This window comes from Etheostoma spectabile, chromosome 15, assembly GCF_008692095.1.
Source record: "Etheostoma spectabile isolate EspeVRDwgs_2016 chromosome 15, UIUC_Espe_1.0, whole genome shotgun sequence".
Lineage (NCBI taxonomy): Eukaryota > Metazoa > Chordata > Actinopteri > Perciformes > Percidae > Etheostoma > Etheostoma spectabile.
In genome coordinates, this window is record NC_045747.1 from 10513873 (window position 1) to 10540320 (window position 26448).

The 26448-nt window shown below is 41.6% G+C and overlaps 2 protein-coding genes across 2 annotated transcripts in view; both read left to right on the forward strand.

The window, feature by feature from the left end:
* Window positions 1–6924, forward strand: part of cdc42ep4a (CDC42 effector protein (Rho GTPase binding) 4a) — a 14189-nt gene extending 7265 nt beyond the window's left edge. The window contains exon 2 of the mRNA XM_032537160.1: window positions 3813–6924. Within this exon, the coding sequence (XP_032393051.1) occupies window positions 3914–4969 (1056 nt within the window). The 5' untranslated portion in view covers window positions 3813–3913 and the 3' untranslated portion in view covers window positions 4970–6924. The remainder of the gene's footprint in view (window positions 1–3812) is intronic.
* Window positions 6925–22034: 15110 nt separating this feature from the next.
* pmp22a (peripheral myelin protein 22a) lies at window positions 22035–24839 on the forward strand. The gene is made up of 5 exons (XM_032537962.1): window positions 22035–22267; window positions 23019–23110; window positions 23305–23398; window positions 23506–23646; window positions 23759–24839. Exons 2-5 carry the CDS (start codon window positions 23033–23035, stop codon window positions 23914–23916), a joined length of 471 nt encoding a protein of 156 aa, XP_032393853.1. The 5' UTR covers window positions 22035–22267; window positions 23019–23032; the 3' UTR covers window positions 23917–24839.
* Window positions 24840–26448: the final 1609 nt, after the last annotated feature.

A 26448-nucleotide genomic window follows, 5' to 3' on the forward strand; every position in this document is an offset into this window, starting at 1 on the left:
AAGAGAAGAAGCACAGGAAACGGTTTGGAAACGTTCCCAGTGTGTTCAAATTGATCAGTGTGTATGCATACACTGCTGCTTTTTACTCAGCAGTTGAGAAATACTACATCAAGACTGGTCAGTCATCTTCACAATCCTATGTCATTCAAAGGGCTCAAGGCTTGTAGGTCAGTGTGGAATATGGGTAAACGGTTTCCGATTTTGCTGTCAAAATGAAAAGATGCAGATGTGCCTCATTTGGTCGTCTTGTCCTATACTCTGTCTCTCCAGTCAGTTTATTGCTGCAGCTAGACCATGAGTGTTGTGTATGTTTATAAAGTCCATCCCCCTGCTGTGACCCTGTAGTTCCCATGCTAACTGCTGCCTTCTCAGGCCCTTTTCCACTTTTTTTTGTTCACATGCATGTACGCGCACTTCTACAAAGCTATATTTATAGCAGGACTGTGAATTAGGTTTGAAGTAGCTGCTAAAGGCCTGTTCTGGATTCTGGTTAGATTCAGATGATGAACAATCTGCCTTGTGGTCTGTAACACATTTCTGCATCCATGTCCCTGCAATGGGCACTGTTGAGCTTTTCAGCTTGATCCTAGCCTGGGGGGGGTGAGATGGAGTAGGAGGCGCCTTCCTTGTTTCATCTGCTGGTTGTTCTTCCTTGCCTGTTTATGCCACCCAGAAGCTAACTAGTCAGAAAAAAACAGTTTTTTTTGGCTGGGTGTGAATTATTTCCCTCTCATTATTTCCCCCCCAAAAAAATCAGGCATGCAGCTTCAATAATAAACATGTTTCTGCTGTCGTTGTTTGTGTATTTTGGCACCAAACCATTTGGAGTTCGTGGAAAGTTTTCACATTGCACATCTTAGTCTGAGTAAAAATGCTGCAATCCTACATGTTTCTTTCTAGATGCATCCATATTCTTGTCTACAGCACCGGAACATCTGTATAATTTTTTGAAATTCTCATTTTTAACAACATAAATACACACAACATGGATGGAGTAAATAAGTGAAAAATAGCAGACATCACATTAAATGGGTGTATTGTATGAGCTCTTGGTTGACACAGAAGGCGACCATGTGTGTCATGCTTTGTATGAGGCCTGAAGCCCTCAGCAAGCCCTTGACAGGAAACACTGTTGCTGACTTGCGGGAGGGTGTTTCTATGGAAACCAAAACAGGTGAGGGCAGGAAGAAGAGTAGAGGCTCAGCTGGCAAAGATGGGGGGTTGAGACAGAAGAACGAGGTCAACACACTAAAAAGCCTGGCACATAAACAAAATCTCCCAACGGCACTTCTAACTCTCTGACTTGAATATCTTTTGAAGGCTTGTCTGTAAGAAATACATAGTCAAGGTTAGGTCACTGTTTTAATCTTCCTGTGTTGGCGTAGGCAAACAAAGAAAGAGGCACTATGTGCAAACCAGAGGTGCACACTGCAGACGGCAAGGTAAACGTTTTTTTTTTTTTCCAGGTCTGCTTATGTGTAGCCATAGAGACTTTCCACCACAAATCGGAGGTTCATGTGTTTCGGATGTATGTCTGTAGAAACTGCTTGCACTTCATCTTTGCAGACCACCACGACAGTGCTCTATTTTATGTGTATTTTATATGCTGGGATGTAACGCTAATGAGCTGCTCCTGTCCTCCAGTGAAACACTTGCGGAAGCAGCAGTGACTAGCTGTCAGCTTGTGGTGAGGTTTCCTCTGTCTGGGCTGCATGTTTTCAATAATGCAGAGCAACCTTTTCTAGCAACAGTCAGTCACAAATCTCTAGGGACGTAAACACTGTTGTCTAAGAAGAAGAAGATCGCCAAGGACTTCTCTCATTTCTCATGTCCCTTATCACATTTTCATATACAGTACAGGCCAAAAGTTTGGACACACCTTCTCATTCAATGTGTTTCCTTTATTTTCATGACTATTTACATTGTAGATTATCACTGAAGGCATCAAAACTAGATAATGAACACATTTGGAATTATGTAATTAACAAAAAAGTGTGAAATAACTGAAAACCTCTTATATTCTACTTCTTCAAAGTAGCCAACCTTTGCTTTTTTGATAGTGCTGCAAAACCTTGGTGTTCTCTCAATGAGCTTCATGAGGTAGTCACCTGAAATGGTTTTCACTTCACAGGTGGGCCTGTAGGGTTAATTAGTGGAGTTTCTTGCCTGAGTAATAGATTTGGGACCATTAGTTGTGTTGTGCAGAAGTCAGTTGATGCACAGCCAACAGCCCTATTGGACAACTGTTAGAATTTATATTATTGCAAGAACCAATCAGCTAAGTAAAGAGAGACGAGTGGCCATCATTACTTTAAGAAATGACGGTCAATCAGTCCGGAAAAAAGCAAACTTTGAATGTGTCCCAAGTGCAGTCGCAAAAACATCAAGCGCTACAACAAAACTGGCTCACATGAGGACCGCCCCATGAAAGGAAGACCAAGAGTCACCTGGCTGCTGACAATAAGTTCATTTGAGTCACCAGCCTCAGAAATTACAAGTTAACAGCAGCTCAGATTAAAAGACCAGATGGATACCACACAGAGTTCTAGCAGCAGACACATCTCTAGAGCAACTGTTAAGAGGAGACTGCGCGAATCAGGCTTTCATGGTCAATAGCAGCTAGCAAACCACTGCTAAGGAGAGGCAACAAGCAGAAGAGGTTTGTTTGGGCCAAGAAACACAAGGAATGGACATTAGACCAGTGGAAATCTGTGCTTTGGTCTGATGAGTCCAAATTTGACCAAAAAATTGACCAACCGCTATATCTTTGTGCGCAGAAAAGATGACCGGATGGATTCTGCATGCCTGGTTTCCACCGTGAAGCATGGAGGAGAAGGAGTGATTGGGTGGGGGTGCTTTGCTGATGACACTGTTAGGGATTTACTCCAAATTGAAGGCATACTGAACCAGCATGGCTGCCACAGCATCGTGCAGCGGAATGCCATTCCATCCGGTTTGCTTTTAGTTGGACTATCATTGGACCATCCTTTAGTGCTAAGTGCTGAGCATCTCTGGGAACTCCTTTAAGACTGTTGGGGAACCCATTTCAAGTGACTACCTCTTGAAGCTTAACAAGAGAATACTAGAGTGTGCAAAGCAGTAATCGGAGCTAAGTTATTTTGGCTACTTTGAAGAAACTAGAATACAAGACATGTTTTCAGTTATTTCACATTTTTTTGTTGAATACATAGTTTCATATGTGTTCATTCATAGTTTTGTTGCCTTCAGTGAGAATCTACAATGTAAATAGTAATGAAAATAAAGGAAAGGGTGTGTCCAATATGTACATTTGTCAAAACAATGCTTCGGTGACTGTTGAACAGCATACTTGAGTGGGGAATTGGTGTTCTGTATAAGTCACTTTGTGACTACAAGATTAGCTTTTGGTCACACACTGATATTCGTGCAGTCAAAGGTGAGCTTTGCCGCAGAAAATCCCTGGCAGCCCTCAACTATCGATTCAAATTGGTCTGTAGATGTTTTGCTCTCTATTATGATTCTGACATTTTTAAAGCAGAATCCTGTGATGTTCCCCATGTTTTTTTGGAGTGCATTTCAGAGGTATTCTCACAGAGATGTTTGAGGAGTGCTGCTTATCATTATAGAGTTGCATAATTGGTAGCTTCAGCTCTTGTAATTGGTGCATTTGAAATACTTTGAAATGTTTTAATTTACTTGATAGAATTAAAGAGTCAAATGTGAACGTTCTATGTTGAATGTTGTGCAGTACATCTATGTAAGTTACCCTTGTATTAATTTATCAAAAATAATTAAATACATTATGTGTAATTAATTCTATTTTGATTTTTCAGGTTCCCAGGCTGACTGCAGTTGACAAGAATCTAAATATACTCCCAAGATCTCAAACAAAAACTATATTTGAAGCTTCTTTGTGCATAAGAAAACAGCCACCATGCCAATACTAAAACAGCTAGTGTCTGGCTCCTCCCAGACCAAGCGCCGCTCACGCATGGACCTGACCAGGGAGATGATCAGTGCTCCACTGGGGGACTTTCGCCACACCATGCATGTAGGCCGCAGTGGTGATGCGTTTGGAGACACCTCCTTTCTCAGCACCCGCTCAGGAGAACCTCCCCCTGAGACCAATTTCTTTCCCCGCTCTCCCCGGCCTGGCCTCCTGTCTCGCACCTTCAGGAGCAGCAAACGCTCCCAGTCGGTGACCAGAGTTGACCAGCAGAGTGACAACACCCTGGTGAGTCCTGGTGGGTCACCCACCTATGTAAAGAATGCCATGTCTTTGCCCTTTCTCAATGATGACGACCGAGGGGACAGTATGGTGGCTAAGAGTTTGTCCTCGAGTCCTTTAAAGCAGCACGGTGAGGGTGATGGGAGAGGTGCAGCTTCAGCTGCTCACTTCCTGGAGCTAGAAGAACGCAGCTTTGGGGAGCTGACTGAACTTCCAAAGAGCTCCCACCCCTACGGAGGAGGTATGAAGCATGCCGAGTCAGTAATGTCTTTTCATGTTGACCTTGGACCCTCCATGCTGGGTGACATCCTGGGGGTGATGGAGAAGGAGGATGATGATCTTGGCTACGAGGAGGGCAAGAGCAGCGAGGGCCGTGCTTCCCCACCTCTCAGCACCCACGGTGAGGAAGAATATAGTATGGAGAGAGAAAAAGATGAGGATGCAGAGGAGGAGATGGAAGAAGAGGAAGAAGCTACAGATCTCCAACAGCAGGCCTCAATGCATCCAGCTAACTCTGTTGATCTTGGGACTGAGAATGGAGGGCCCTACACCCCGGAGTACACTCCCGAGACTCGGCCTAAACACTTGCAACATCTTGACAGCTGCTCCATGTCCAGCTCTGGCTCTGCTGCCCTGGATGAAAAACCAAACAGCCAGACATATGCAGGAGATACAGACAGTGCCACCTTCAGTGCCCCGCCAGAGGAGGAGAGCAACTTCTCCTCTTTCTTGGAGGATGAAGATGATGAGATCCACGTATGAGACTCTCAAGAAAAAAACATATACATATATAGGGCAGAGCTCTGGAAGGGGTTCATGTGAAACTAGCAAGTCTTTTGACAATGTGGATTTTCACTTGAACAGGAATAAAGACTGTTGTTGTCAGTTACTGTGGGAATGGGAGTGTGAAGAAGACGGAGGCCACTTGCTTTGTAGGTCTGCAAGAAGACAGTGACTGCTCCTCTTTGGAAAAGCCCAAACTCCATCTGTTAGAGCCTTTCCCTCCACTGTCTGTCAATCTGTCTCTCCCTTTTGAACATTGACAGAACTGACATGGAAGAGCAACCACACTTTGTCTATAGAATATTGCACAAGTAAAGGGGAGGACGGTTTTGAAAGAAACTTTTAGGAAAAGAATAAACTTAACGCTTTCTCTCCCCTTCCTCTGTCTTGATACTTCACATGTGCTCAATTTGGTTCACCTATCCTCTTCTTGTTGTGCTTTCTCTCACTGGCGTTGGGGCATCATGATGGCTGGGCTGAACAGAAGGCCTCTGTCACCACAGGATCACTGGTGGGTATCTTTTCACAATATAGGGGGCTGTGTTTGTCACTGTAGTGTGTAGCCCTGCCGTGAGCCCCTTTCATCTGAAAAGATATTGATATAAGTGCCATAGATCTGTCTGTTTTCTCCCTTATGTAACTCAGGGTCCTTGCAATACTGCTCAAAGGCTGCCATTTCCTGCTGTAAATCAGGACCACAACGCCCAAAACCCTCTTCTGTTTTTAATTCACTGTGGGTGCCACACAGGCTTAACCTCAGTGTAAATTAGAGAAAAGATGTGCTGTAAAGCTAATGGAGATGCATTGGCCTGTAATAACTAAAAAGCATGGTGTTACTGCAGAAAGCCAGAGGTGTGAGAAGTAGCGTATGGCACGCTGGAGAGGGATTGTAGAGCGTTTGTGGTCTCTTTTTCAATGAACAGATTTTTTTTTTTTTGTTCTACCCTTAAGCCATTATGATGATGCATTTACAGATTTCGGATTACTGACATGAATTGGCCATCTTCTTTCTAATCTGTTATTTCAAGTTGAAACTGAAAAGAGTTTGAAAACCACTTCCTTCCTTGTTTTTGTACATCCGAGCAGCTGCAGTGGTACAACTGAACTGTGTAAAAGATATTGATCCTTAGTAGTCCATGGGCTGCCTTATATGTATAACACAGTTTCCACTACTAGTCATGAAGGTGGCTTTAGGGTATGTATTGTTTAAAATTGGTGCACCAGCAGGCACATTTAAACCAGACACTACTAGTATTTGGTGTTTAATACCTGTTGTTGCTTTTTAATCTTTGAAAAAAAAACTTTGCTATGATTATGTTATGTCTGTTTATAGAGTGGATGAGAGAGAACACAGCCAGCAATAGCATTAAAGCATTAAAAGAAATTGCTATTTCTGTGCAACTTGACAGTCATTGCAGCTTGACTGTATCTCTTGCATCATTAAAAGCTGCGGCCAGAAGTATTGGGGCTCAGTTGTGCTGACTGATTTCACTGCCTTAACTGAAACTGACAGATGTGCCAAATCATAATTTTCCAGCCAAATATAATTTTACTTGTGGAGCTCACTTTTGGGAGAGCCTGTCAAATCTGTCTGTCACTTTCTTCTTCTGTATGGGTAATCACTGTTGAATTCAAGACTTAAGTTAGGTAAGGTTAAAAGATAAGTACATGTGTTGTAAAATTTCAATCAAGCAGGAAACTGAATCTGAACAGGAATTTGCATAACTGGATTTATACTTCCCTTCACTCAAACACTACAAAAAATATTCAGGTCGTTAATGGGGTTAACAATTTTGTGCGAATGGGAAGTTGTCTGTGATGCCCTTTCTGTATATTGATGTACAGTATATTATGCCTTACTTCTTTACTGTCACCTTCTTTCTGAATTATCTAAAATAACCTTTATTTTTCAATAAAAGAAATCCTGAACGTCTTTTCTGCTGCATGATTTATTGCCTTGTTGTCTACGTGCATCAAAAGATAATGAAGTGTAAGTGCTACTCAATCAGCAGCATTAACATAGGAATTCCTTGAGTGCCTTCTGTTTCCTGTCACTATTATTTGGCTCTCCCAGAAGAGGAAGGAAGGAAGGAAGGAAGCAATCGAGGCCTAGTTGGATGTTTCTCTTAACTATTGGCTATACAAGCGGAGAATGCTGTGATGACTTGTTTGAGAGGAGTCTAAATGTTTAAAACCTCTTCTTCCTAATACCCTCATGGCACAGCTGTATTCTCACTAGAGACCTAGAAGGGGTAAAAGATGGATGGAGGAAGGAAAAGTTTATCGTTATGGAGAGCTGTAGTCATAAACAGTGATGACAGGTAATTCTTCTCGCCCTGCCGATTGGAGGATGGATGAGTCTGGCTGTCACGTAAGACCAGGATCCCACTCATCATCACAGGCTCACAACTGTTCTGTCACTTTTGGTTTTGCAGACAATGCTTTGGCTTTTCACACGCTAGTGAACCTCTCATGGCTTGGTCGAAGTTAAGTGCACTCAGTTTTCTAACACTTGCTGCACGCAGTTCAAGGTCTCACCCAAATCCTTCCACATTAAAACTGCATGCTGAAAATACTGCTCCATTCTTCATTGGTGTCCTTTATTTGTCCATTCAATCTTTCATCTCCACTTCGGGGGATCTTTAATCTCCATCCACTTTCAGTTTTTCTCAGTCACATTATACCAGCATCCAATCTGCCAGAGGGCTAGAAAAAGTCATTATTCTTACACTTGTGGTAAAAACGGGCCATTTATATTGATTGTTATGGTCAATACAAACCAGTGGAGCTATTGATCTTACTTTGTCTGTACAAAGTCATTATTCTTTTTAAATGTTAGATTTCTTTTTTCTTTTTTTACTTTGTTTTATGAGAAGGAAAGACTAAATATTCACTAGTCATCACTTTTGCATTGGTCTTGTTAGTTTTCTTTTTTCAATTACCCCTTTTAACTTAATTATTTATAATGTGCCGATAGAACAACAGCTAAGCAAAAACTCACTTTGTCAAAATGTTGTTGTATACTGCCATCTGGTGGTTGTGTGGGGCTCACGTCTGGGGATGGGTGTGTCAGTGAAATTGCTGGTTTGGATTTGGGGTTGTAAGTGAATATTTTTTAATATCTTTGTATCAGCCTGCACCTCAAAACATATTGATTGATGAGTTTTATTTCATTGTATTCATTTTTCTGTGCTACGCCCATAATTTACAGTGTCTACAGATAAAATGTTGGGAAAAAAACTCATCACCAAGACTGTCAAGTGAGATTATTTGCATGATTTGTAACAAATGGCAGGGTGTGAACACAACTGTTGACATTGTCCTTTACATTTGAACTTGCTGCTGGAGACGGCATATTTGTTCAGGAGGCTAAACTCACCTCCCTCCCCCACATACAGTCACTGAAATTTGAGTCCGCCTTGCAGCTGTTTCTCTCTCTCTCAAAAACCAGTTTCTCATCTGCTTCAGAGGCTGTCAAATGTCACTTCCCTTTTGGTTTCTAACTCACTTTGAAAATTGTGTTTTCTTCCTCGAGCCACCAATGGGAGGCGCTCATTGCCTTAAGGTTTATTATGTCAGAATCCCCCTGCCTGGACCCACAACCTTTTTCCGCCAAATTCCATCAGCAGACTTGCAACTCTTCCAAGAGGCCGACGGCATGCTGAAATCTGGAAAGCATTAAACAACCTGCTGGTGGAGGGTACTGGGGAGGGGAAGGTGGGGGAGGCAGATGAAGGAGGGAGAGAGGGGAAGTAAAAAGTGGGGGATGGGGGAGAAAAAAAAACAGAATACAAAATTGTTCATATACCGCCCTTTGCCTGGCTCTGCTCCCTTTCCCCTCCCACACACACATAAACAGCGTATGGGCTCCCCCCAAAAGGTTCAGCCCACTCCCCAAGCAGCTACAGAATTTTTCTTTTATGTTTGCAGCAGTATTTTGCTCCTCTTTTTTTTAATGGGTCATAAAAAAACAGTCATTTCTGTGTGTGTGCATGTGAATGAGTCTGTGGAGTTTGCTGGCACAGAGCTAGAAAGTGATTGCCATGGTCTAAAGCCCCAACTGTGCGTTTGTGGTCAGCCGTGAGAATGAAAATAACTGGCATCCTTTCCCAAGCTTTGAAACACATATCTCTGACCATATGTATGTAGAGTATCTGGGAGAACGTACTGTACCCCAGTGAGAAGGCCCGCCCATAAAAAAAAAGTCTAGTAAGTAAGTAAGTAAAAAGTAAGTAAGACTCACAAAACAGTAAGTCTTTACTGTTACATGTCGGTGCATACATTGATGTCTCTTGCCCTTCATTCTTTAAAGACATAGTTTGACTGTATATCAAATGCTGTTATCATTGTTGACCATTATGTTTATTTGTTAGCCAGTATTAAAGACATTTCTGCTTAGCTGTCTTTTAATTAATTAAATCTCAACACTTTTTGCTAGAGTAATGTATCTTTGCCTTTTCAAATGCTCTACATCTGCCCTCACTTCGGTCTGCCAAATAACCAAACAAATTGTAAGACAGTCAAACTAACAAATGTTATCATTAGGAACAAAAAATGTTTTCCCTTTGTGACCTTTAAGATGGGCTGAGGTATTCCTGTAGGAGAGCAACACGCAGCACTATGGATATTGGTGTTAACATGAGCAGCGAACATTAACATTCCAGTACCCAGTTTTGACCTATTGACCTGTAAACCCTGGAAGTGCAGGGCGGGCAGCAGGAGACCACACACACGTAGTTGGAGGAGGAGCGGGGAGGATGCAAAACGTCTCCGGTGTCCTTGCCTTAAAGAGCTTCAGATGCTTGTGTGCAAGACTTGCAGTGCAGTCTTCCCTGCTAAGGGATTGTTGCAGAAATGTCCGAATGTGGGTATGTGGCTTTCTCAGAAGGAAAAGTTATTCCAAGGGAAACACAGTTCATGTCTTTCTCTCGTTCTCCCCCCTGATGTTGAGCAACGAGCACTTTCTTTCATAAATCTGGAGATTGTGTCATGACCTCTTTGGGCGGGACTCAAAATCGTCAGTGTTAAAATGTGTTTTCCATCTCACAATTGCAAAATCCTCAATCCAGCTCAGCAGAGTTTTATTGCTTGTTTTGCTACGAATGATCAAACAGATGAAATTCTTTTTTTTAACACGCTATTCTTTTAAGGTACTGATTTCAAAATGTACTCATAAAACTTCCACCATGATTTTGCATTGAGCTTGAAACCCTAAAATCTGAACATGGAGGACTCATTTTGACCATAAGCACAGAAACAATGATTCATCCCATCATTTTCCATGCTTTCCTTCTGTCTGTGGGGTGCTCTGCTAACCCTGTCTCACTCAGTTGAAGAGAAGAACGGTTCCTGTAGTCATGTGCGTCCCCAGGAGGTCGGGCCTGGCCTGCACTCAGCCATGACCACAAAGAATGGGACTGGGGGCTCTTCTGGTCTCTACCCCCTCAAGTCTGCCAGAGGCCGCTTCCCTTCCGAGACCAGTCCACGGCTGGCTGACGCTGAAGGAAGGAGAAGTCTCAATATACCCCCTCACATGCTACACTCCACACACCCACACCGTTAGGCTACCGTGAAATGTAAACTTCCGCTCAAAAAGCTTTAAGCAATTATTGATCAGATGAAGCATCAAAATGCCTAAATTAAGAGTTAGGTTTTCTAATTTGTTCTCCTTTCAGCTCTGGATGTTGCTCATTGGTGGGTAAAGTTCATCAGTAAACCCAGGATGGATTAAAAAAAGAGGCTCAACATGTTGATCATACAGTGAGGCTACAACCTTGCCAACACTGACTTGGACACATTCCATCAGATGCTGTATATCCATACAATGCCCTCCTTGTTTAGTAGAAACTGCTTGCCCACTGTGGAGCTAAATATTCTTAAACTGACCAGGAAGTGAGGGATCACAAAGGGTCACTTCCCATAGGCCAGCTTTAAACTTTGACCTTCCAGTCCTTTTTCAACTTAATCTTCCCTCTCTCTCAACATAATGAGTAATACCAGTGCCACTCATTCACTGCAGGGGCAGAAAGATCTGAAGGACAGTCTCACAGATTTATGCTTGATGGTAATCTGGTAAAAAGTCACTCATTTTGACCAGCACAATTCATCCGTTCAGCACCTCTTTTCTTCAGCAATCTAAAGTCATCTCTGGTTAGCCTTGCATGTATAAATTCAATTTCTGAACACATCTGTGTTTCCCCAAACTAATTTTCAAAAATTCAAATTTATTTTTACATTCTTAAATGTACTTTAAATTAAGTCTATGTGAGCAGATATTAGTTTTAAAGTTTTTTTCTTTTACATTCATAAGCAAGTGAAAAAAGGACAACAAGATATGCAACGCAATAGCTATCATTTCACCTCTATATTCAGGGGGAATTAAAATGTTCCTCTTCACACAGACTAAACCTCAGTGATTTCATAGCGTACCCTGTAATATCAGCTCTGGCAGAGCCAATCAGACAGACTTTTCATTACTGTCTATCACCTTCCTGTTTTCATGCAACTTCATGCACGTAACCTCCACTGGTGGAAACACTGCAGCAGTTTAAAGGCACATTCACTTCTCTTAAATCTCTATAGCATCCCAAATCAGGGCGTGTCTGGAGATAAAAAACAACAGTGGGTTGAAGAATTCCAGAGTTCCATGTGGAGAGTTGACTTTAAATACTGTACTGGGTGTTGGTCTTCCATTTAACAACTCCGTCATTCAGTTTATGCTCTCCTCCCTCTGGCCATGGTTCCCTCAGGGCTGAACTGGAGAGAAGAGGGGGAAAAGTCCGGCCAATGCTGGCTCTCTTAGTCATCCTGCCGGCCAGGCTCTGACTCTCCTTCGCCTGCTCCTCCAAGTTTACACAGCTAATCAGATCAAGAAGACCATAAACAGATGAATTGTGTGTTTGTTTATTTGTCTGTTGGGTTAGGGTGTCTTTATTTTATTTTCTGATTATTATTTTAAGATAGAATTAGGCTGGATTTACACTTTGCTTCAATAAACCAATTAAGCACTTCATTTTATGAGTTCAAAACAGAAGCACATATTGACTGTGGAAGAGGATAATGGGCAGAGTGACATAAGTGAGAGTTATTTGTAAAAACTGAGTTCTAAAAGAAAAGTCAGCATGGACCGAATATACAAGCTGCAATAATGTGCAAAATTTTAACTTCTTGCACGTATTAAATTTACCCTGTTTTTGCTCTCTTTTTAATAATAGTAAAAAAAGAAAACTGTGCAACAATGGTAACAGCTTGTAAAGTCACCATCATGCAAGCATGCATGCTCTAGGTGTAAATGTTCACTGAAATACTGGATTAAAACAAGTGTCAAAAACAGAAACAACAACAGCAAATATTTGATCTATTGTCCTTAACATTCTTACATTTGCAATGAGACATGTTTTGGTTTCTGGTTGGATTTAGGCTTGACATTGAAATCTATCTGCAGTGTTTATGTTAAACATAAACACTCGATGTGACGCTTTGCATGTGATGTCGAGGCGTTTCTGGGAGTGAGTTTGAAAGACACAGCTGAGCATGAGGCCATCTTCTGGCTTTCCTGCATCAGACAATTGCCTTTTGGCAGTGTACCTAGCATGGTAAATCCTGGTTAAAACCCTCTCCACCCTTTCCATCTGTAGCTGTTTACTTTGATTGACAACTCACTGGGATGCTCAAAGAGAGGCAAAGAAAGTTGTCCCAGATTCATGTCAAGCAAAGCACTGCCTCATTCACACCACAATCTCCAGAAAAACTTCATGTTGACAGTGAAAACCAACCCCAAAGCCGTATGGGATGATGTTGTGTGGTGGTGTGTGTGTGTGTGTTTGGTGTGTGTTGTGTGGGGGGTGTGTGTGTGTTGTGTGTTGTGGTGTGTTTTGTGTGTGTGTGTGTGTGGTGTGTGTGTGTTTGTGTGTGTGTGTGTGTGTTCAGGAATGCAAAAGTGCTTACGTGGGTGTTTGACCGACTTGGTGAGCAACAGTGGGATTGGACAAAATGGAATCAGAACAGGATGGAACAATACAGACAGAATGGTTAAGTAATAATCCAAACAATTTTTTCTCTCCATTCTCCTGCTGCATGCTCCAGCTGTGCTGCTGTTTTGGGCCAGTCAGGAAGTACTGGGTGGAGGCAGGGTGAGGTCACCATGCTGTTGGCCCCTGGGATGGGAGGAGAGACGAGAGACACTCAGCCCACTGTCACAGCAATATCTATTCATTCTTAATCTTATTGTTAGCGGAGCCCTTCATCAGACACATATGGTATACTCCAGCACTGCATCTGGAACACCACACAGTGCTCCCATTTGAAACACTATCAAACACTGATGCCCCTCTTTCACATATATGCCTATGCACACACAAGCATTCATAGTGAGAGTGAGTCACCCACAGAGTGTTGCATGTTTAGAGACCACTGTGTGAGTGCCTGGCCCTGCGTGCTTGGGATGCCTTGGGTGTGACCAGGGTGGCCTGCAGTGTGTGTGTGTGTTATGGTCGCTCCAGCTGCCTGTCGTCTGCAGCCTGTCCGATCGGTTCTCACTGAGAAGGAAGAGCCAAAGCAACTCGCAACAGCAACTCAAGCAACACACACACCACAACACACACACACACACACACACACACACACACACACACACACACACAGAGGAAATTCTACTCAACGGAAATAATTGTTAATAGAATTTGGAATATCCTGATCACCAGCAAGTTTCATTGGAAATTAAGAACTGATTATTTCCAGGCCTTTATTGTGGCACTGGTAATCTCACACAGATCATTAAAATTCTGAATGGGAGAACCACAGTCAAATTCAATAATGAAACCGAAAGAGTTGGGATTTAGCCACCTGTTATACGTCAGTTTACCTTCGACACAGAGTCTCCAGTTTTCCATGAAGTTTCCAGTCATCTATTGTGCAACAACTGCACTGCAGTCAAAATCTAGTGAGTCTCAGGACTTGGCCAGCGCCCTACTCCCTCCTCCCACAACCATGTGTGTAGTTTTTACAGACTGGAGATCTACAAACCCAACCATGACCTCAGAGGATTAAATATTCTCATCGGAAAACCCCCACATCCCCAAAGTGGCATTTTAGGTGGTCAGCTACATTGTGACTGTATGTAGTTTCTGTGTTTGTAAGACAGAGAAAGCAACACAGAGAGATATTTAGTTTGTGGCTTCACTGTTTTCAATGAGTATGCATCCCCAACTGGTGCATGCTTTTGTGTGTGTAGTCAACACGTGTTTGTACTTATAGTATTTGTACGACATATTTGTTATTACACCCATAAGAGTGGCATTAGGTCTTGCAGTAGGCCAGTTTTTAACAAGGATGAGGCTGAATTGTAGGCCCACTGTAATAAGAGCCCAGGTACTTGTATTTAAAGGGTCATTTTATAATGGAAAAAAATATAAAAACAAACCCTGTTTTCAATTAAGTCTTTCCATCCCATCCCCCCACAACTCTGAAAAAGCACAGTTCAATCCAAGCTGCTGTGCTATATTTTCTTCTCTGAGTTCACCACTTGCCCACACCATATAGCCAAGAATGGGATTTAATGTAGTTTTTCCGATTGCACATTCAAAATCTCAGTTTAGTCTTCGATGATGGCTGATGCCTCATTTATAGTCATTCTTTTCCATACCGTTTTGTTTGAAAGAAAACAAATGCTACATGACAGAAAATGCTACAAAAAAATTAAGTTAAAGTAAACAAGGAATAGATAGTATTTTTTCTCTTTGTAACACTGCTTGTTGTTCTTGACCACACCCCACCTTTCTTTTGTCATGACAGGGTAAAATTGATTACATAGGAACATAGCTGAACACATGTTTTGAAACACGCACATGGGTTGGGGAACAGGCTAAGGTCTCATCTGGAATGCATAAAGCATAACAATACATCCCGACGTCTCTCATCGCTCTGGATCAAGAGCATGGTTAGGCTGGGATAGGAGTGGGTGGGATCTGCTATGTCTTAAATCCTGCTGGAGTAGTATGGAGTAATAAGAGAACTAATGCTGTAGTCTGTTTAGATCAAGCTGGTCTCCCTGGGAACTTGTTCATGTGTGTGAAAAATATGCACTTTTGGGGGAGGACACTTCTTTGCTTGCAGTAAGGTTAAAGTGATAATCTGTATGATCCATGTTTTATGGGGATTTTAGACACATTTTTTATGTCAAGGCGTAACTCTCGCCAAAATGTAACCTAGGGTCTTTTTGAGAAGGAACCAAGTCAAACTTTTATTTAGAACGGAACCGTCACTTTTAAGATTTCTCATATTCTTTTTTTTTTTTTTTGGTCAGATGGCCTTTTGAATGAGAGTCCTAGGGGCACTTTTACGCTAGCCTCAAAATAGCTATTTTTAAACAATAAGAAGGCTCGACACAACATGACACTTTGCTATAAGTATCACCAGGGGCTCTACACATGAACACAAGCAATGAGAACATTGTTTAATAAAAAGAAAGGTTTTGAGCAACTTACGTAGTTATTGTTGGTTACGCTATCCGCCATTTTCCCACTCAACAATAGGCGATCTCCAAATGCGAATCAACAGACTCCATAGGAGGAAATGTCATTCTTATACGATGCTCCATTTTCAGCTACGAGGTCAAGATTTTTCACCTGGTTAGTTTTTCATTAACGACCAAAATAACAAATTATCCGAGCATTTATGTGAAACTAAGCTTTAGGAGCTTTCAATCTTTACTCTCCTCCCTTGGCTATTTTTGACTGGCAAGATGGACGGTGACCGAAAAAAAACTAACAGCTACATTGAGTTGTTAGAACCTTTCTTTTTAGTAAACACTGTGTACACAAACAATGTTCTCATTGCTTGTTTTCATGTGTTGAGCCCCTGGTGATACTTCAAGCAAAGTGTCATGTTGTGTCGAGCCTTCTTAGTGTTTTAAAAAAAGCTATTTTGAGACTAGCGTAAAGGTGCCCCCCGGGACTCCCATTCAAAATTCCATTTGACCGAAAAAATGAGAATACACTACTACACCTTTAAACTCACACTTCCGTCCTAAATACGCTTTTAAACAAAAGTTTGACTCAAGTACATTCACAAAAGACCCTAGGTTGCATTTTGGATAGAGTTACACTTTAAGCGGGGACTGCAGTTTGGTTTACAGGCTCTCACAACCTGTTGACTTGGCCAGCACTGAGATATAGTATTCCTTTGATTTTCCTTTAATGAAGTTTCAGTTTATGTGGAAACAGACTTTTCTGTTTGTGATCTATGGTGGTTATCACCGTTCGCAGTAACTGTTATTCTATTTACTCCAATCTAATTGTGTTTTTTCTATCATTTTCTACTGTGTAGAGAAGCTTTTGTTCTTACAGAAACCAACAAAGTAAGCTTTTATAAGCCTTCATGAACTAATCACTATGACAACTTTATACAAATTATGAAAGTGAGTAACAAGACTACAAGTCTACAGCCATGCTAGCTGCTCTGTGAAGCTGTCGTAAGGCACAGTGGGGCTTTGAGCTAAATGTTACTGTCAGCATGATAACATGCTCATAATGGAACCACTTTTCAGAGACTGAAATTTGACCTAGAGCCATCCTGCCGTAGCAATTAAATATATAGGAGAAGCAGTTTTCTGTTTTCTGACCGCTTGGGTTGATTGTAGGATTAGGGAAGGGTTGTCAGAGCCATAACACCGAAATGGTTGTAAATTTGTGAATGTCATCAAATGTGTGCTTTATGCATGTGTGGATTTGTAGGATGTGCTGGTGCATCTCTGTGCCTGCCAGAATTTATAAATCTATCCACACCTCGTCCTTCACTCTGCTTCCACTGAGAGGAGCTGTCTGTGGGTCATGTGCAGATTGTGTGTGAGAGGCAGCTTAGGCTGCAGTCCAGACCGATGCCGACGGACAACAAATCACAACACACACCCAGAGCGCAGGCTTTACAGCATTGCCACAGTTTCCTTTGGCTAGGCCACTAGACAGTCACTAGGCTAGCCATTGCAGTTAATGTGTTTCACCACATTCCTCAAAAGCATCCAAGTTTGACCAGCCATCTTCTTCTTCAAATACCTACAGGAAACCAAAACACTATGAGTACTGTATTAGGGATTCCATTATCAAGTTTGGTTGTATGTGTCAGCAGCCAGATGACTTGTAACTTAAGCAGTGAGATGTAGACAGAGATAAAATGAAGGCTCGTTCAGCAACAAGGAAGTTCTCATTCATTTTTTATGTAGTGCTTCAGAGGACAGCCCACAATGTACAGCATAATTACTCTGTTATTTCAGTGTGCCTCCATTCTTTCACATAAGACAACAGCTAGCCATTTGCTTGCTGTCCAAAAGCTAATATCCGGTTGACTCACCTCTCAGCTGTTTTACGCAGACTTAAAAATAGTTAGGGCCTTGCATTTGGTGTAAAAACCTATGATGACCACAGGGTACCAGAGCTGCACTCATCCGTGCTAATCATGTCAACCCATCTTACGTCAAAAAGTAAATGAGCTCAATGCAGGGTGTTTACATTGGCCTATCGTGACCTTTGACCCCCAGAGGCAGCCCTGCATATCACTTCTACAGAGCTACAACAAATACATGCCTTAGATAACTCACTTAATAGGCAGTTAGAGTCCTCTCCTTATTCTCTCAGGTAGACCAGATTTACAAAAGCTACAAAGTGCTGGCAACACTTCAGGAAAGTAAACATTTGCTGGCACACACCATTCTTTACATGAAGTCATTCTTGGCAGCCTGTAAAGGAAGTGTTAGCTGTCAAAGGAGCACAACTACACTGCCTGGAAAAGATATCACAGCGGCAGGAATGAGAGAACCACTCATAACAAGAGGACAGGAATGATTTTCTTCTCTGGAAGTTGAAGTGGATTTTAGGTGCAGATCAGCGAATTAATCATATGGCCATGAGTCTTTATTCAGCCATATTTGATTGGAATCTAGCATGGAGTGTGTCTCATCCAGGTTAGATATTTATCCATAGATAACAGAGCAGTGAGAACTGTGTAGAAAATGAGAGCAAGGCAATTCAAATTGAATTCTTTTATAGCTTTCATTGCTTCATTCCAAACCCCTGAGGCCAGTATCACTCTGATTTGAAGCAACAGTTTGTATGCTGGTCTCGCTTTTTGGGATGTGTGTGCTGATCACATCGACTCCAACAGGAAGCCAGGGGCTAATGATTAGCACATGTTTAGGATCACTAGGGTGCCACAATCTGGAGTTCGTCATGCCGTATGTCTCTGATTTATTTGGTTGTTGTTCCTGCAAAGGGACAGGCCCATTTCTAAAGGGAAGGAAAAAAGCTTTTTCGCCACTATAACATCTTGGCCTACTCTATCTCATTTAGCGCCCAACCAATGGAGATCTTCAGCTCAGTCACAGTCTATTGTGGAGATTTAGAGTTTAAAATGGAAGAGGTGAGATGGGGCATGCACGACACAGATGCTCTAATGTGATCCTGCTTCACACTTGCACACAGACCTGCCTGTAATGTTTTAATCACAGCAGAGATGTATTTGATAGTACAGCCTCTCAAAGATGAGCTGCAGTTTGCATTACAGTTTGAGGCCTGGTTAAATGTGAAGCCAGTGAAAGAATTGTGTCTCTTTGTGAGGACATTTTGTGCATGTTTATGTTGCGTGAAACCTGCAGTGTATTATCAGTGTCACTGTGTGTGAACAGTTTGACATGGCCTTGTTGAGTGTGCATTCCTTTAACATAGGTCTGCGTCTAGAGGGCTATGCTCTGTGGGATGTTATCTGATAGTCGCTAAGTGATGCAACACAAACACAAAGAGCCGCAAAAGGGAGGCTGGTTCAGCCATGAGGATGGGGTGGCACAAGCAAAGAGATTTACACATACTGGAAAGCAGAGAATGCATCTGCAAGAGGAATGTCACTGTCTGTGGTTTCAAATATCTAACAAAAACAATATAAAGTGATGCATTTTTGCATTTGACACTGCATTTTGATCAAACACAAACTTGCCAAACTAACAAAAGCTTGAGGTTCTGTGAGCACCTGTGTGCTGTGTAGATCCCAACTTTTTCCAGCTGTGATGATTCAGAGATGTCCGGAAAGATATCCTTAGATATCCATTTTTTTTTTTTTTTATGCACAGGCGTTGTCAGCTACTCCTGATGACATTTGACCGGACTGACTTCAGCGCTTTAGTGTTTCCTCTTGTTTTGGCAGTGGCTTCCATAGGTGAAGGAGCACTGAGGCGTTTCACCATTCCTGCATATTCCCACAAGTAAAATCAACTGTCCAGCTGTTCCACTAAGACATCCTCTAAACAGCCAAATCAGAATTATGTCCAAAACCTAACCCCTAATAGTTTCACCCTTCCCTCAGTCCTGTGTATGCAATTGGAGCTAGAGCAGTCCAAAAAAGTCATTAGGCCACTCCTGCAGCCCGGCGCTGTATACCAGGGCTGGACTTAAACTGAGGCTGACTCATTCTGTCACAAAGCAGCGGCCCATTCTAGTGACTGTGACACAAGTCTTGACTTGACTTTTGATATGAGCACTAGAGGGAGGCTGGGCGATTGTGGTTTTGAAAGAAACTAAGATCATTTGCATTGATGCCAAAAAGAAAACTGAAAGTTTGAACTCACTTTGACTCCCGGCTAATAACAAAGTCAACATACTATGATTGTAAGAATAGAGGATTCATGTTACAACTAGAGTTATCTACACCTATAAAAACAGAGTTTTCCAATAAAGTCACAGCCCAATGTTTCATAGCATTTCAATTTTAATTTTCAATAAACAAAAGAGAAATCACTATGACGCCTCTGTGGTTTTGTTTTAGGTCAGTTGTTTTGGTTGAGGTCAGGGGCGTCAGACTGAGAAGAAAAGGGGACCGAGTACCCAGAGTCCATGTGAGGAGGGCCCAAAATTATGCTAGAATGAATAACTGTGGATGCGGGGAGGGGCCCACAGAAAATACCTTTCTACAGGGCCCAGAATTTTGTGCTGCACTCCTGCTTGAGGTACTGCTTAAACAGCAATGTAACTCTTTTGCTCAAACCTGTGAGGTTTATTTGGGAAACAGAAAAACACTCTGGTATAGCCACAAACCTGTCACTTTCTAAATAACCAACTATCCAAAATAGCTCACCTTCTGAATCCCTCAATAAAGCAGGGTGTGTTGGTTTTAAATTTCAACTGCAGCTTTTCCACAATGGCCGTGACTATAGTAACCGGTGGTGAGCTGCTCCTGTCTGTTTGCTTTGTAATCCCACTCTTTCAAAAGAAGAAGAGAAGAGGAGCTGTTTGTTGTTGTTTAATGGGTCAATGGTTTCGGATGGTTTCCAGTGCTATCAGCCATAGGAAAGATCCTAACGCTTCAGAGTTATGGTTGAGCCTTGAGCTATCACTGACAGCACAAAGTAATCCGTCAGAGGGTTAGGCATGCAGGGTGTCATCACAATAACTGGGCATTTTTTTGGCAATGGCTTCTGAAATCCTTATCACAACACATCAAACAATAACTGTATGAAAGATTCATTAAAAAGGCAATATGTGAAAGTTTTTAGAAATACTAAACCGCTGTTTAATTACATGAGTGCAGTCTTATTAAATCAAATAAAGCTTCAGGGAAGAAAGGGTGGGTTACTGTGTTGCTTACTGCAGTGAAGCTTCATTTACTGAGGAATGAATCACAGATACTGAATTATGAGAGCTTACAGCAACAGAACTTTGAATTTTTAAGTTATCTTTGTTTTTATTCTTTAAATGGATTTATACACTTTAGAAATAGACCCGCCTTTTTTGTACAACTCTGTTCAATATGTCTATACTGTGAGTAACAGTGCAGGATTGAGTGTGAATCCTCTGATTAAAGAGGAGTGTTAGACGGCTGTGACATTTATAGTATCATCCCGCACACCTGCTCCAGCTGAGCAGCCATGTTTGACTTCTCACCTTTCTGCTGCTGCTGGCGCTGCCTTCCACCTGACAACTGCACCAATTACATCTTCATAAACAGCATTATGTTCAGCTGAGTGGCCGATTGTCAAAGAACTCTCTCTCTGTTTCTCTCTCTCTGCCCCCTCCAGCTCTGCCAGGGCTCACAGCACTACCTCTCCCGGCATCCAACAGTGAGCCTGGGCAACAGTTCCTCCCCTCGCATGTTTACAAACACAGACCACAGGAATCCACCTGATGAGCCAAGAACTGCAAGGGAGAGGGGAGAGAGAGAGGCACGGGCTGTGCTATCTGACCAAACAGCTGATCACAATCACGTTTGATCTAGGGTGGATTCAAAACAGCAAATGTGTGCTGGTGTCACTGTCATCTGCATTCTTGTTTGGTTTGCCACTTTGTTGTGAGGAAATGGCCTTATAACACAGTGTAATGAGGAATGCAGAACCACGGGTTGTGGTGGGCAATCTCTGTCATTCATCGTTGAATCATGTGTGAGTGGAGATCCAAGCCGTTTTATCAATTCAGCATGGCCGAAACATTACAACATGTTAACACCCTTTGGCACTGGACAAACTCCCCTATCTCTCCAGACGCGGGAGTAAACAGGAGGACTGCTTCACACACTTAGGCATTCTGGGCATACCGCGGGGCTTCCAGAGGGCTGTTCTGTTCACATGCACACAAACTCACGCACACCATCTGGACAGAACACTGTTGTACATGTGAGGTTTAGCTCAGTGTGCACATTTAAGTTCTGCCAGTTGGTGTGGCCTGTAAAGACAAAACATTAACAGAGATTCATGGTGCAGTGTGTGAATAGTGAACACCTTGGGATGCAGGATAAAGCGCTTTAAAGAAGAAATATTAAAGCTGTAAAATGCACTGATAACACATTAATCATAAAATGATTGAGTATCATAGACACATCATGTCCCCATTGGAATTTGTCTGCTCATGTCATAATGATTTTTGTTTTATTAGGAGTGAATTAATGGATGATTCTTAGGGTGGCCTATAAATGCAGACATGTCACAGAATTGTTAAGGCTTTGCGGTTTGCACAATAATAGCATATGATTCTTCAAACAATCCGGTGGACTTTAGGACAATCCAGATGATAGGCTACCACGAAATTAAGAAAAGAAGAAAAGAAGGGAAAACTTTTAGGACGGGCCGCTGGTGACGTGCAGGGCCTGCAGGGCGGTGTTTCTCAGGCGGAGTCTGATGGGGTGTGTGAGCCACATCTGGAATAGTAGCTACAGAGGAAGACGTCGAGAGAAGCAGAACTTCGCTGATACTTTCCCCAGCTCTTCACTCCCTTTTTCTCGGAAACAAACCTCTTGCTTTGCCTATTTGTAAGTTGGAGTAATGTTTTGGAGTTCCTTTTGTTTTTGTCAATGCAATTATTTTTGTATTAACTTTTCCCCCCAACTCATGCAACAGGACGTCACCCCTGGACTTTAAATCGATTTTGGATTTACTTATATGAAGCGAAAAAGCAACTGCGTGTCGTAAGTGCGTCTCGTCTCGTGCGTCACATTTGTAGATTTCACCACTCATACTAGATAGTCAAAAGCTCGAGGCTCGCGCATGGCGGCACTACGCTGGAATGTTTTTCGTGCCGATGGTTTAATTGGGTTTGTTTTCCAGCATCATGCATTGATTGGTCTTGAATCAGCCGTTCTTACTCACATCGACCTCCTTTTCGCCGAGCTTTTCTCCAGAGCTTTTCACTTATCATGCAAGCGCGCATTGTTTAAATTGAGTTGTAATTAAATCATTTTCAGTTGTAAAATAGATCAAAGGTTCGTGAAATCAACTTGAGAATCGATTTAGTATCACTACAGTTCGACTTTTTAACTCAACATTGCCCATGTTAGCCCCATCAGGAAGAAATTATAGTTTTTTCCTTCCTTCTTTCTTTCTACGTTTCAGTGTAAGAGGATACTTTCACATTCAGGTAAACATTGCGGTTGGTGCAGATATGAGGAAATAGCGCCATCTGGCGTTGAAATGAGCTAATATTAAACTGCACGCCTCAACATGGGTAATGGAGGGTTGGTAAACTCATGTGGATTGACTTTTTGGTCTCTTGTATCCCTCTAGATCTATTTGACAAAATGCTGCTCATTCTGCTTGGAGTGCTTGTTTTGCACCTAATCATTCTCACTCTTCTCATCGTGTCGACAGCAGCCAGTGTAAGTTTTTCTGTTAGACTTTATTCACTTTTAAATTGTGAAAAAAAATCTGAATGGAACAGGGGCATGGTGTGAATAAGCTAGACTCTAGTTGCTTTATTGTAATGGTCATTAACTGTTATTGCTGTTGGAGATTATAGCCCTCAGTTGTGCTGTGGATGCTTCAGCGTACTCTGTGTTGTTGTGTTTACCAGGCCTGGACTGTAGGTGGGGATAGCAGCACAGACCTATGGTACAGCTGCAAGACAACTAATGGAGGATACCACTGCAAGACAGCCAGCACTGAAGGTTAGTCAGCATTCCAGGAAAAAATAAATAATAAATGATGTATTGTTTTTGGTATTGCCTTATGAATGGAAAAAGTTCTGAATGCATGCTCTCCATCTGTCTTCTAGACTGGATCCAGGCAGTGCAAGCCCTCATGATCCTGTCCCTGCTATTCTGCTTCTTCTCCCTCATTGCATTCGTGTTTCAGCTGTTCAAATTGGTTAAGGGCGGACGCTTCTTCTTCACTGCCATCTTCCAGATCTTGGCAAGTAAGTATGACTTCATCACACGCTGACGGGTCACACCCCGAGCAGATGCGGGTGGAGTCGTGAGATCATTCTGCCTTCAGATCCTCCTCACCACTCTTCTCGTCTGTCCTAGGTGTGTTTGTGATGTGCGGAGCGATCATCTACACCGTGATGAGTCCGGATAATGGACCCAGCACACAATTCGGCTACGCCTATGTGCTGGCCTGGGTGGCTTTCCCTCTCAGTCTCATCAGCGGCCTCATTTATATCGTCCTGAGGAAGAAAGAATGAGAGAAGGAGCAGAGGAGAAAAGAGGAGGGGTAGTTACTGTAAGATACCCCTTACAACAACATCACACTGTGCCTACTGCCCACAGACCAGACTGACATCCCACAACAATACAACTAAAGTGCATGTGTCACTAAAAATTGTAAACACAAAATGGACATCACAGCAGGGGATCCTTTGCTGTATTTCAGTATCCATTATGTTTCCATCAAATGCTGAAAAATATCACACCTGTTTGCATTGTGAATTTTAACAAAGTGTCACTACATGTTCCCCGCAGTGACAGATAGTCTTCATTGTGTGTTTATATGTGTTTGCGACATATTGACTTTTGTTGCATGCTGGCACCCACAAATCCATCATGTGTGATTATAACAAAGATGAGTAATCCTGCCTTCCTTCAGTACAAAGATGTACATAGTGTCTGTGGTTTTTAGACATATTTATAACATTTTTACATACATTTTGTACATAGTTGTCAAGTTAACATTATCATGCTCATTTATGTGATAGAATTTTTTTGTCTCTCACAAATCATGCAGCTGTGCCAAAGAGATGTCGCTTAAACTGCAAGAGTATCAAGCTTTTTTTGGAGTGTCGAATGCTTTGAACCACGTGCCTTACTTAGAATATATGTTTGTCTTGAAGGAAATGATAGAACTCCTCAGAAAAAAAAAGTTAACAAAAAGAAGTCTTAATAAACTCATGAAGTTTTTCTGAATTATAATTGTACTTGATATGCCAAATAAAAAAATGGTTTTGCATTTTGTAATCTAGTTTTGAAAAAATGGTGCTTTTATACTATTCTTGAACTGTATAGCCTACTTTGTGATGAAAGTGTGTCATGTCCTGTGATTAATTTGCTTTGTACAAACTCCAGTTTGCATTTGTGTCAGTATTCTTCTAAATAAACCCTTTGGAATTAATGATTATTTGTCGGAAAGTCCAACTATAAGTAGAATTTACAGGGATTGGTTGAATGCCCTGTGTGCAAGTATACATTTAGTGTTCATATCATACACTGACCTTTTTTAAAGATATTTATTGTTCAGTGGTCTTACTCTGAACTCATATTAGTGCATGTGATAACAGTATAGTATGCAGTGAATAGCAAATGGCAAAAGTATTGAAGGCTGTTGAAGCTCCTTGTAGTAGCTTAGTTAACTAAGTACCTCTTGGTGGAGCTGTGACAAAAAACACTCCCAGGATTTTCACCTTAGGGTGACATATATCAACAACACATGCTTTGAGTTTACACTGTAAATAAAGAATGAGGACTATGTGAAAGAAATCAATGCTTTTGAAAATTTTAAAAACACTAGTTTGTACGCAGTGACTTTTAATAAAATGGATTCTCAGTAAAACCGATGATCAAATAGCTTGTCATGCACATTTATCCGGACTGGAAACAGACACACTTTTATACAAATAGCACCACCTGGCTACAGTTTAAGGACATGTTCAGTAACTGCTGGAAACTTGACATGTTATTTTAGCAAAACGACATAAAAGAATACAGTTAAATGTGGATCAGAAAAAAATGCCCCAACTCTGTGATGAAAAATGTGAAATTGTTCGATTTCACAGTAAAGTAAGGCTTTTAACACTCATTGGAGAAATTGCGTCTACTGACTGGATTCATGAGGTGCAGGTATCACCACTAGATGTCAGTAAAGGATTTATTCTTTTTTTCTTGCATTTGTTTTATTCAGTGGTGGCAGAAGTATTCCGGACTTTTACCGAAGTATAAGCATCAAAATCAAGTTCCAAGAGTCAAAGTACTCATTATGCAGAGGGGTCCATTTCATAATCATATTTATATATGACTGGATTATAATTAGTCATGCACTAATGTGTAAGCATCACTAATGTTGCAGCTGGTAAAGGTGGAACATATTTTACATGTCTAGGAGATGAACATTTGGCAGAAGTCCATTAAATTGTGTTTTAACCCACATTAAGCATCTCAGCAGTCTGTGGTGAAGACTCATGGCAAGAAGAACATTTTAAAGGATGACATTGTTTAAGGTTCCACTAGGTGGGGACTGCCATCAATATTTAGTTGTAACAAATTTTCTCCAAAGATCTTTTTTTTAATTTTTAAAAGAATAATCCAAACTCTGTAGGTTGTTGTTTGAGTCATGTGATATAAAATATGTTGCTGTTCCTCCCGCACTGAAGATGATACATTTTCCAGCTGTTTTTGTGGTTTAAACGTACAATACTGGGGTAACATGACACTAATCTTCTCTCATGCTCCCTCTTAGAAGTTAGCACCACAGTGGATTATTGAAATATGATTCTGCTCTTTGATCAAATGCAGTGTAGATGTCTTATACTTAACATCAGAAACAAAGTTTATGCCTGCCAGCACTCACATGTACAAAACTACAGCGTGCACAAGGCGCAATTCAATGTTATAGAACAAATCAAATTGTATACTTATAAAAAGGTCTTAGTGCCTGGCATTATTAATGTATTATTAATACCCACACATTGATTATATAGTATTGGAAGACACATATCTTATCTCTC

Coding starts and splice junctions, on each gene's coding strand:
- pmp22a (XM_032537962.1), top strand. CDS start 23,033: ATGCTGCTCATTCTGCTTGGAGTGCTTGTTTTGCACCTAATCATTCTC. Junction 23,111..23,304: donor TCGTGTCGACAGCAGCCAGT/GTAAGTTTTTCT, acceptor TGTGTTTACCAG/GCCTGGACTGTAGGTGGGGA. Junction 23,399..23,505: donor CAAGACAGCCAGCACTGAAG/GTTAGTCAGCAT, acceptor TCTGTCTTCTAG/ACTGGATCCAGGCAGTGCAA.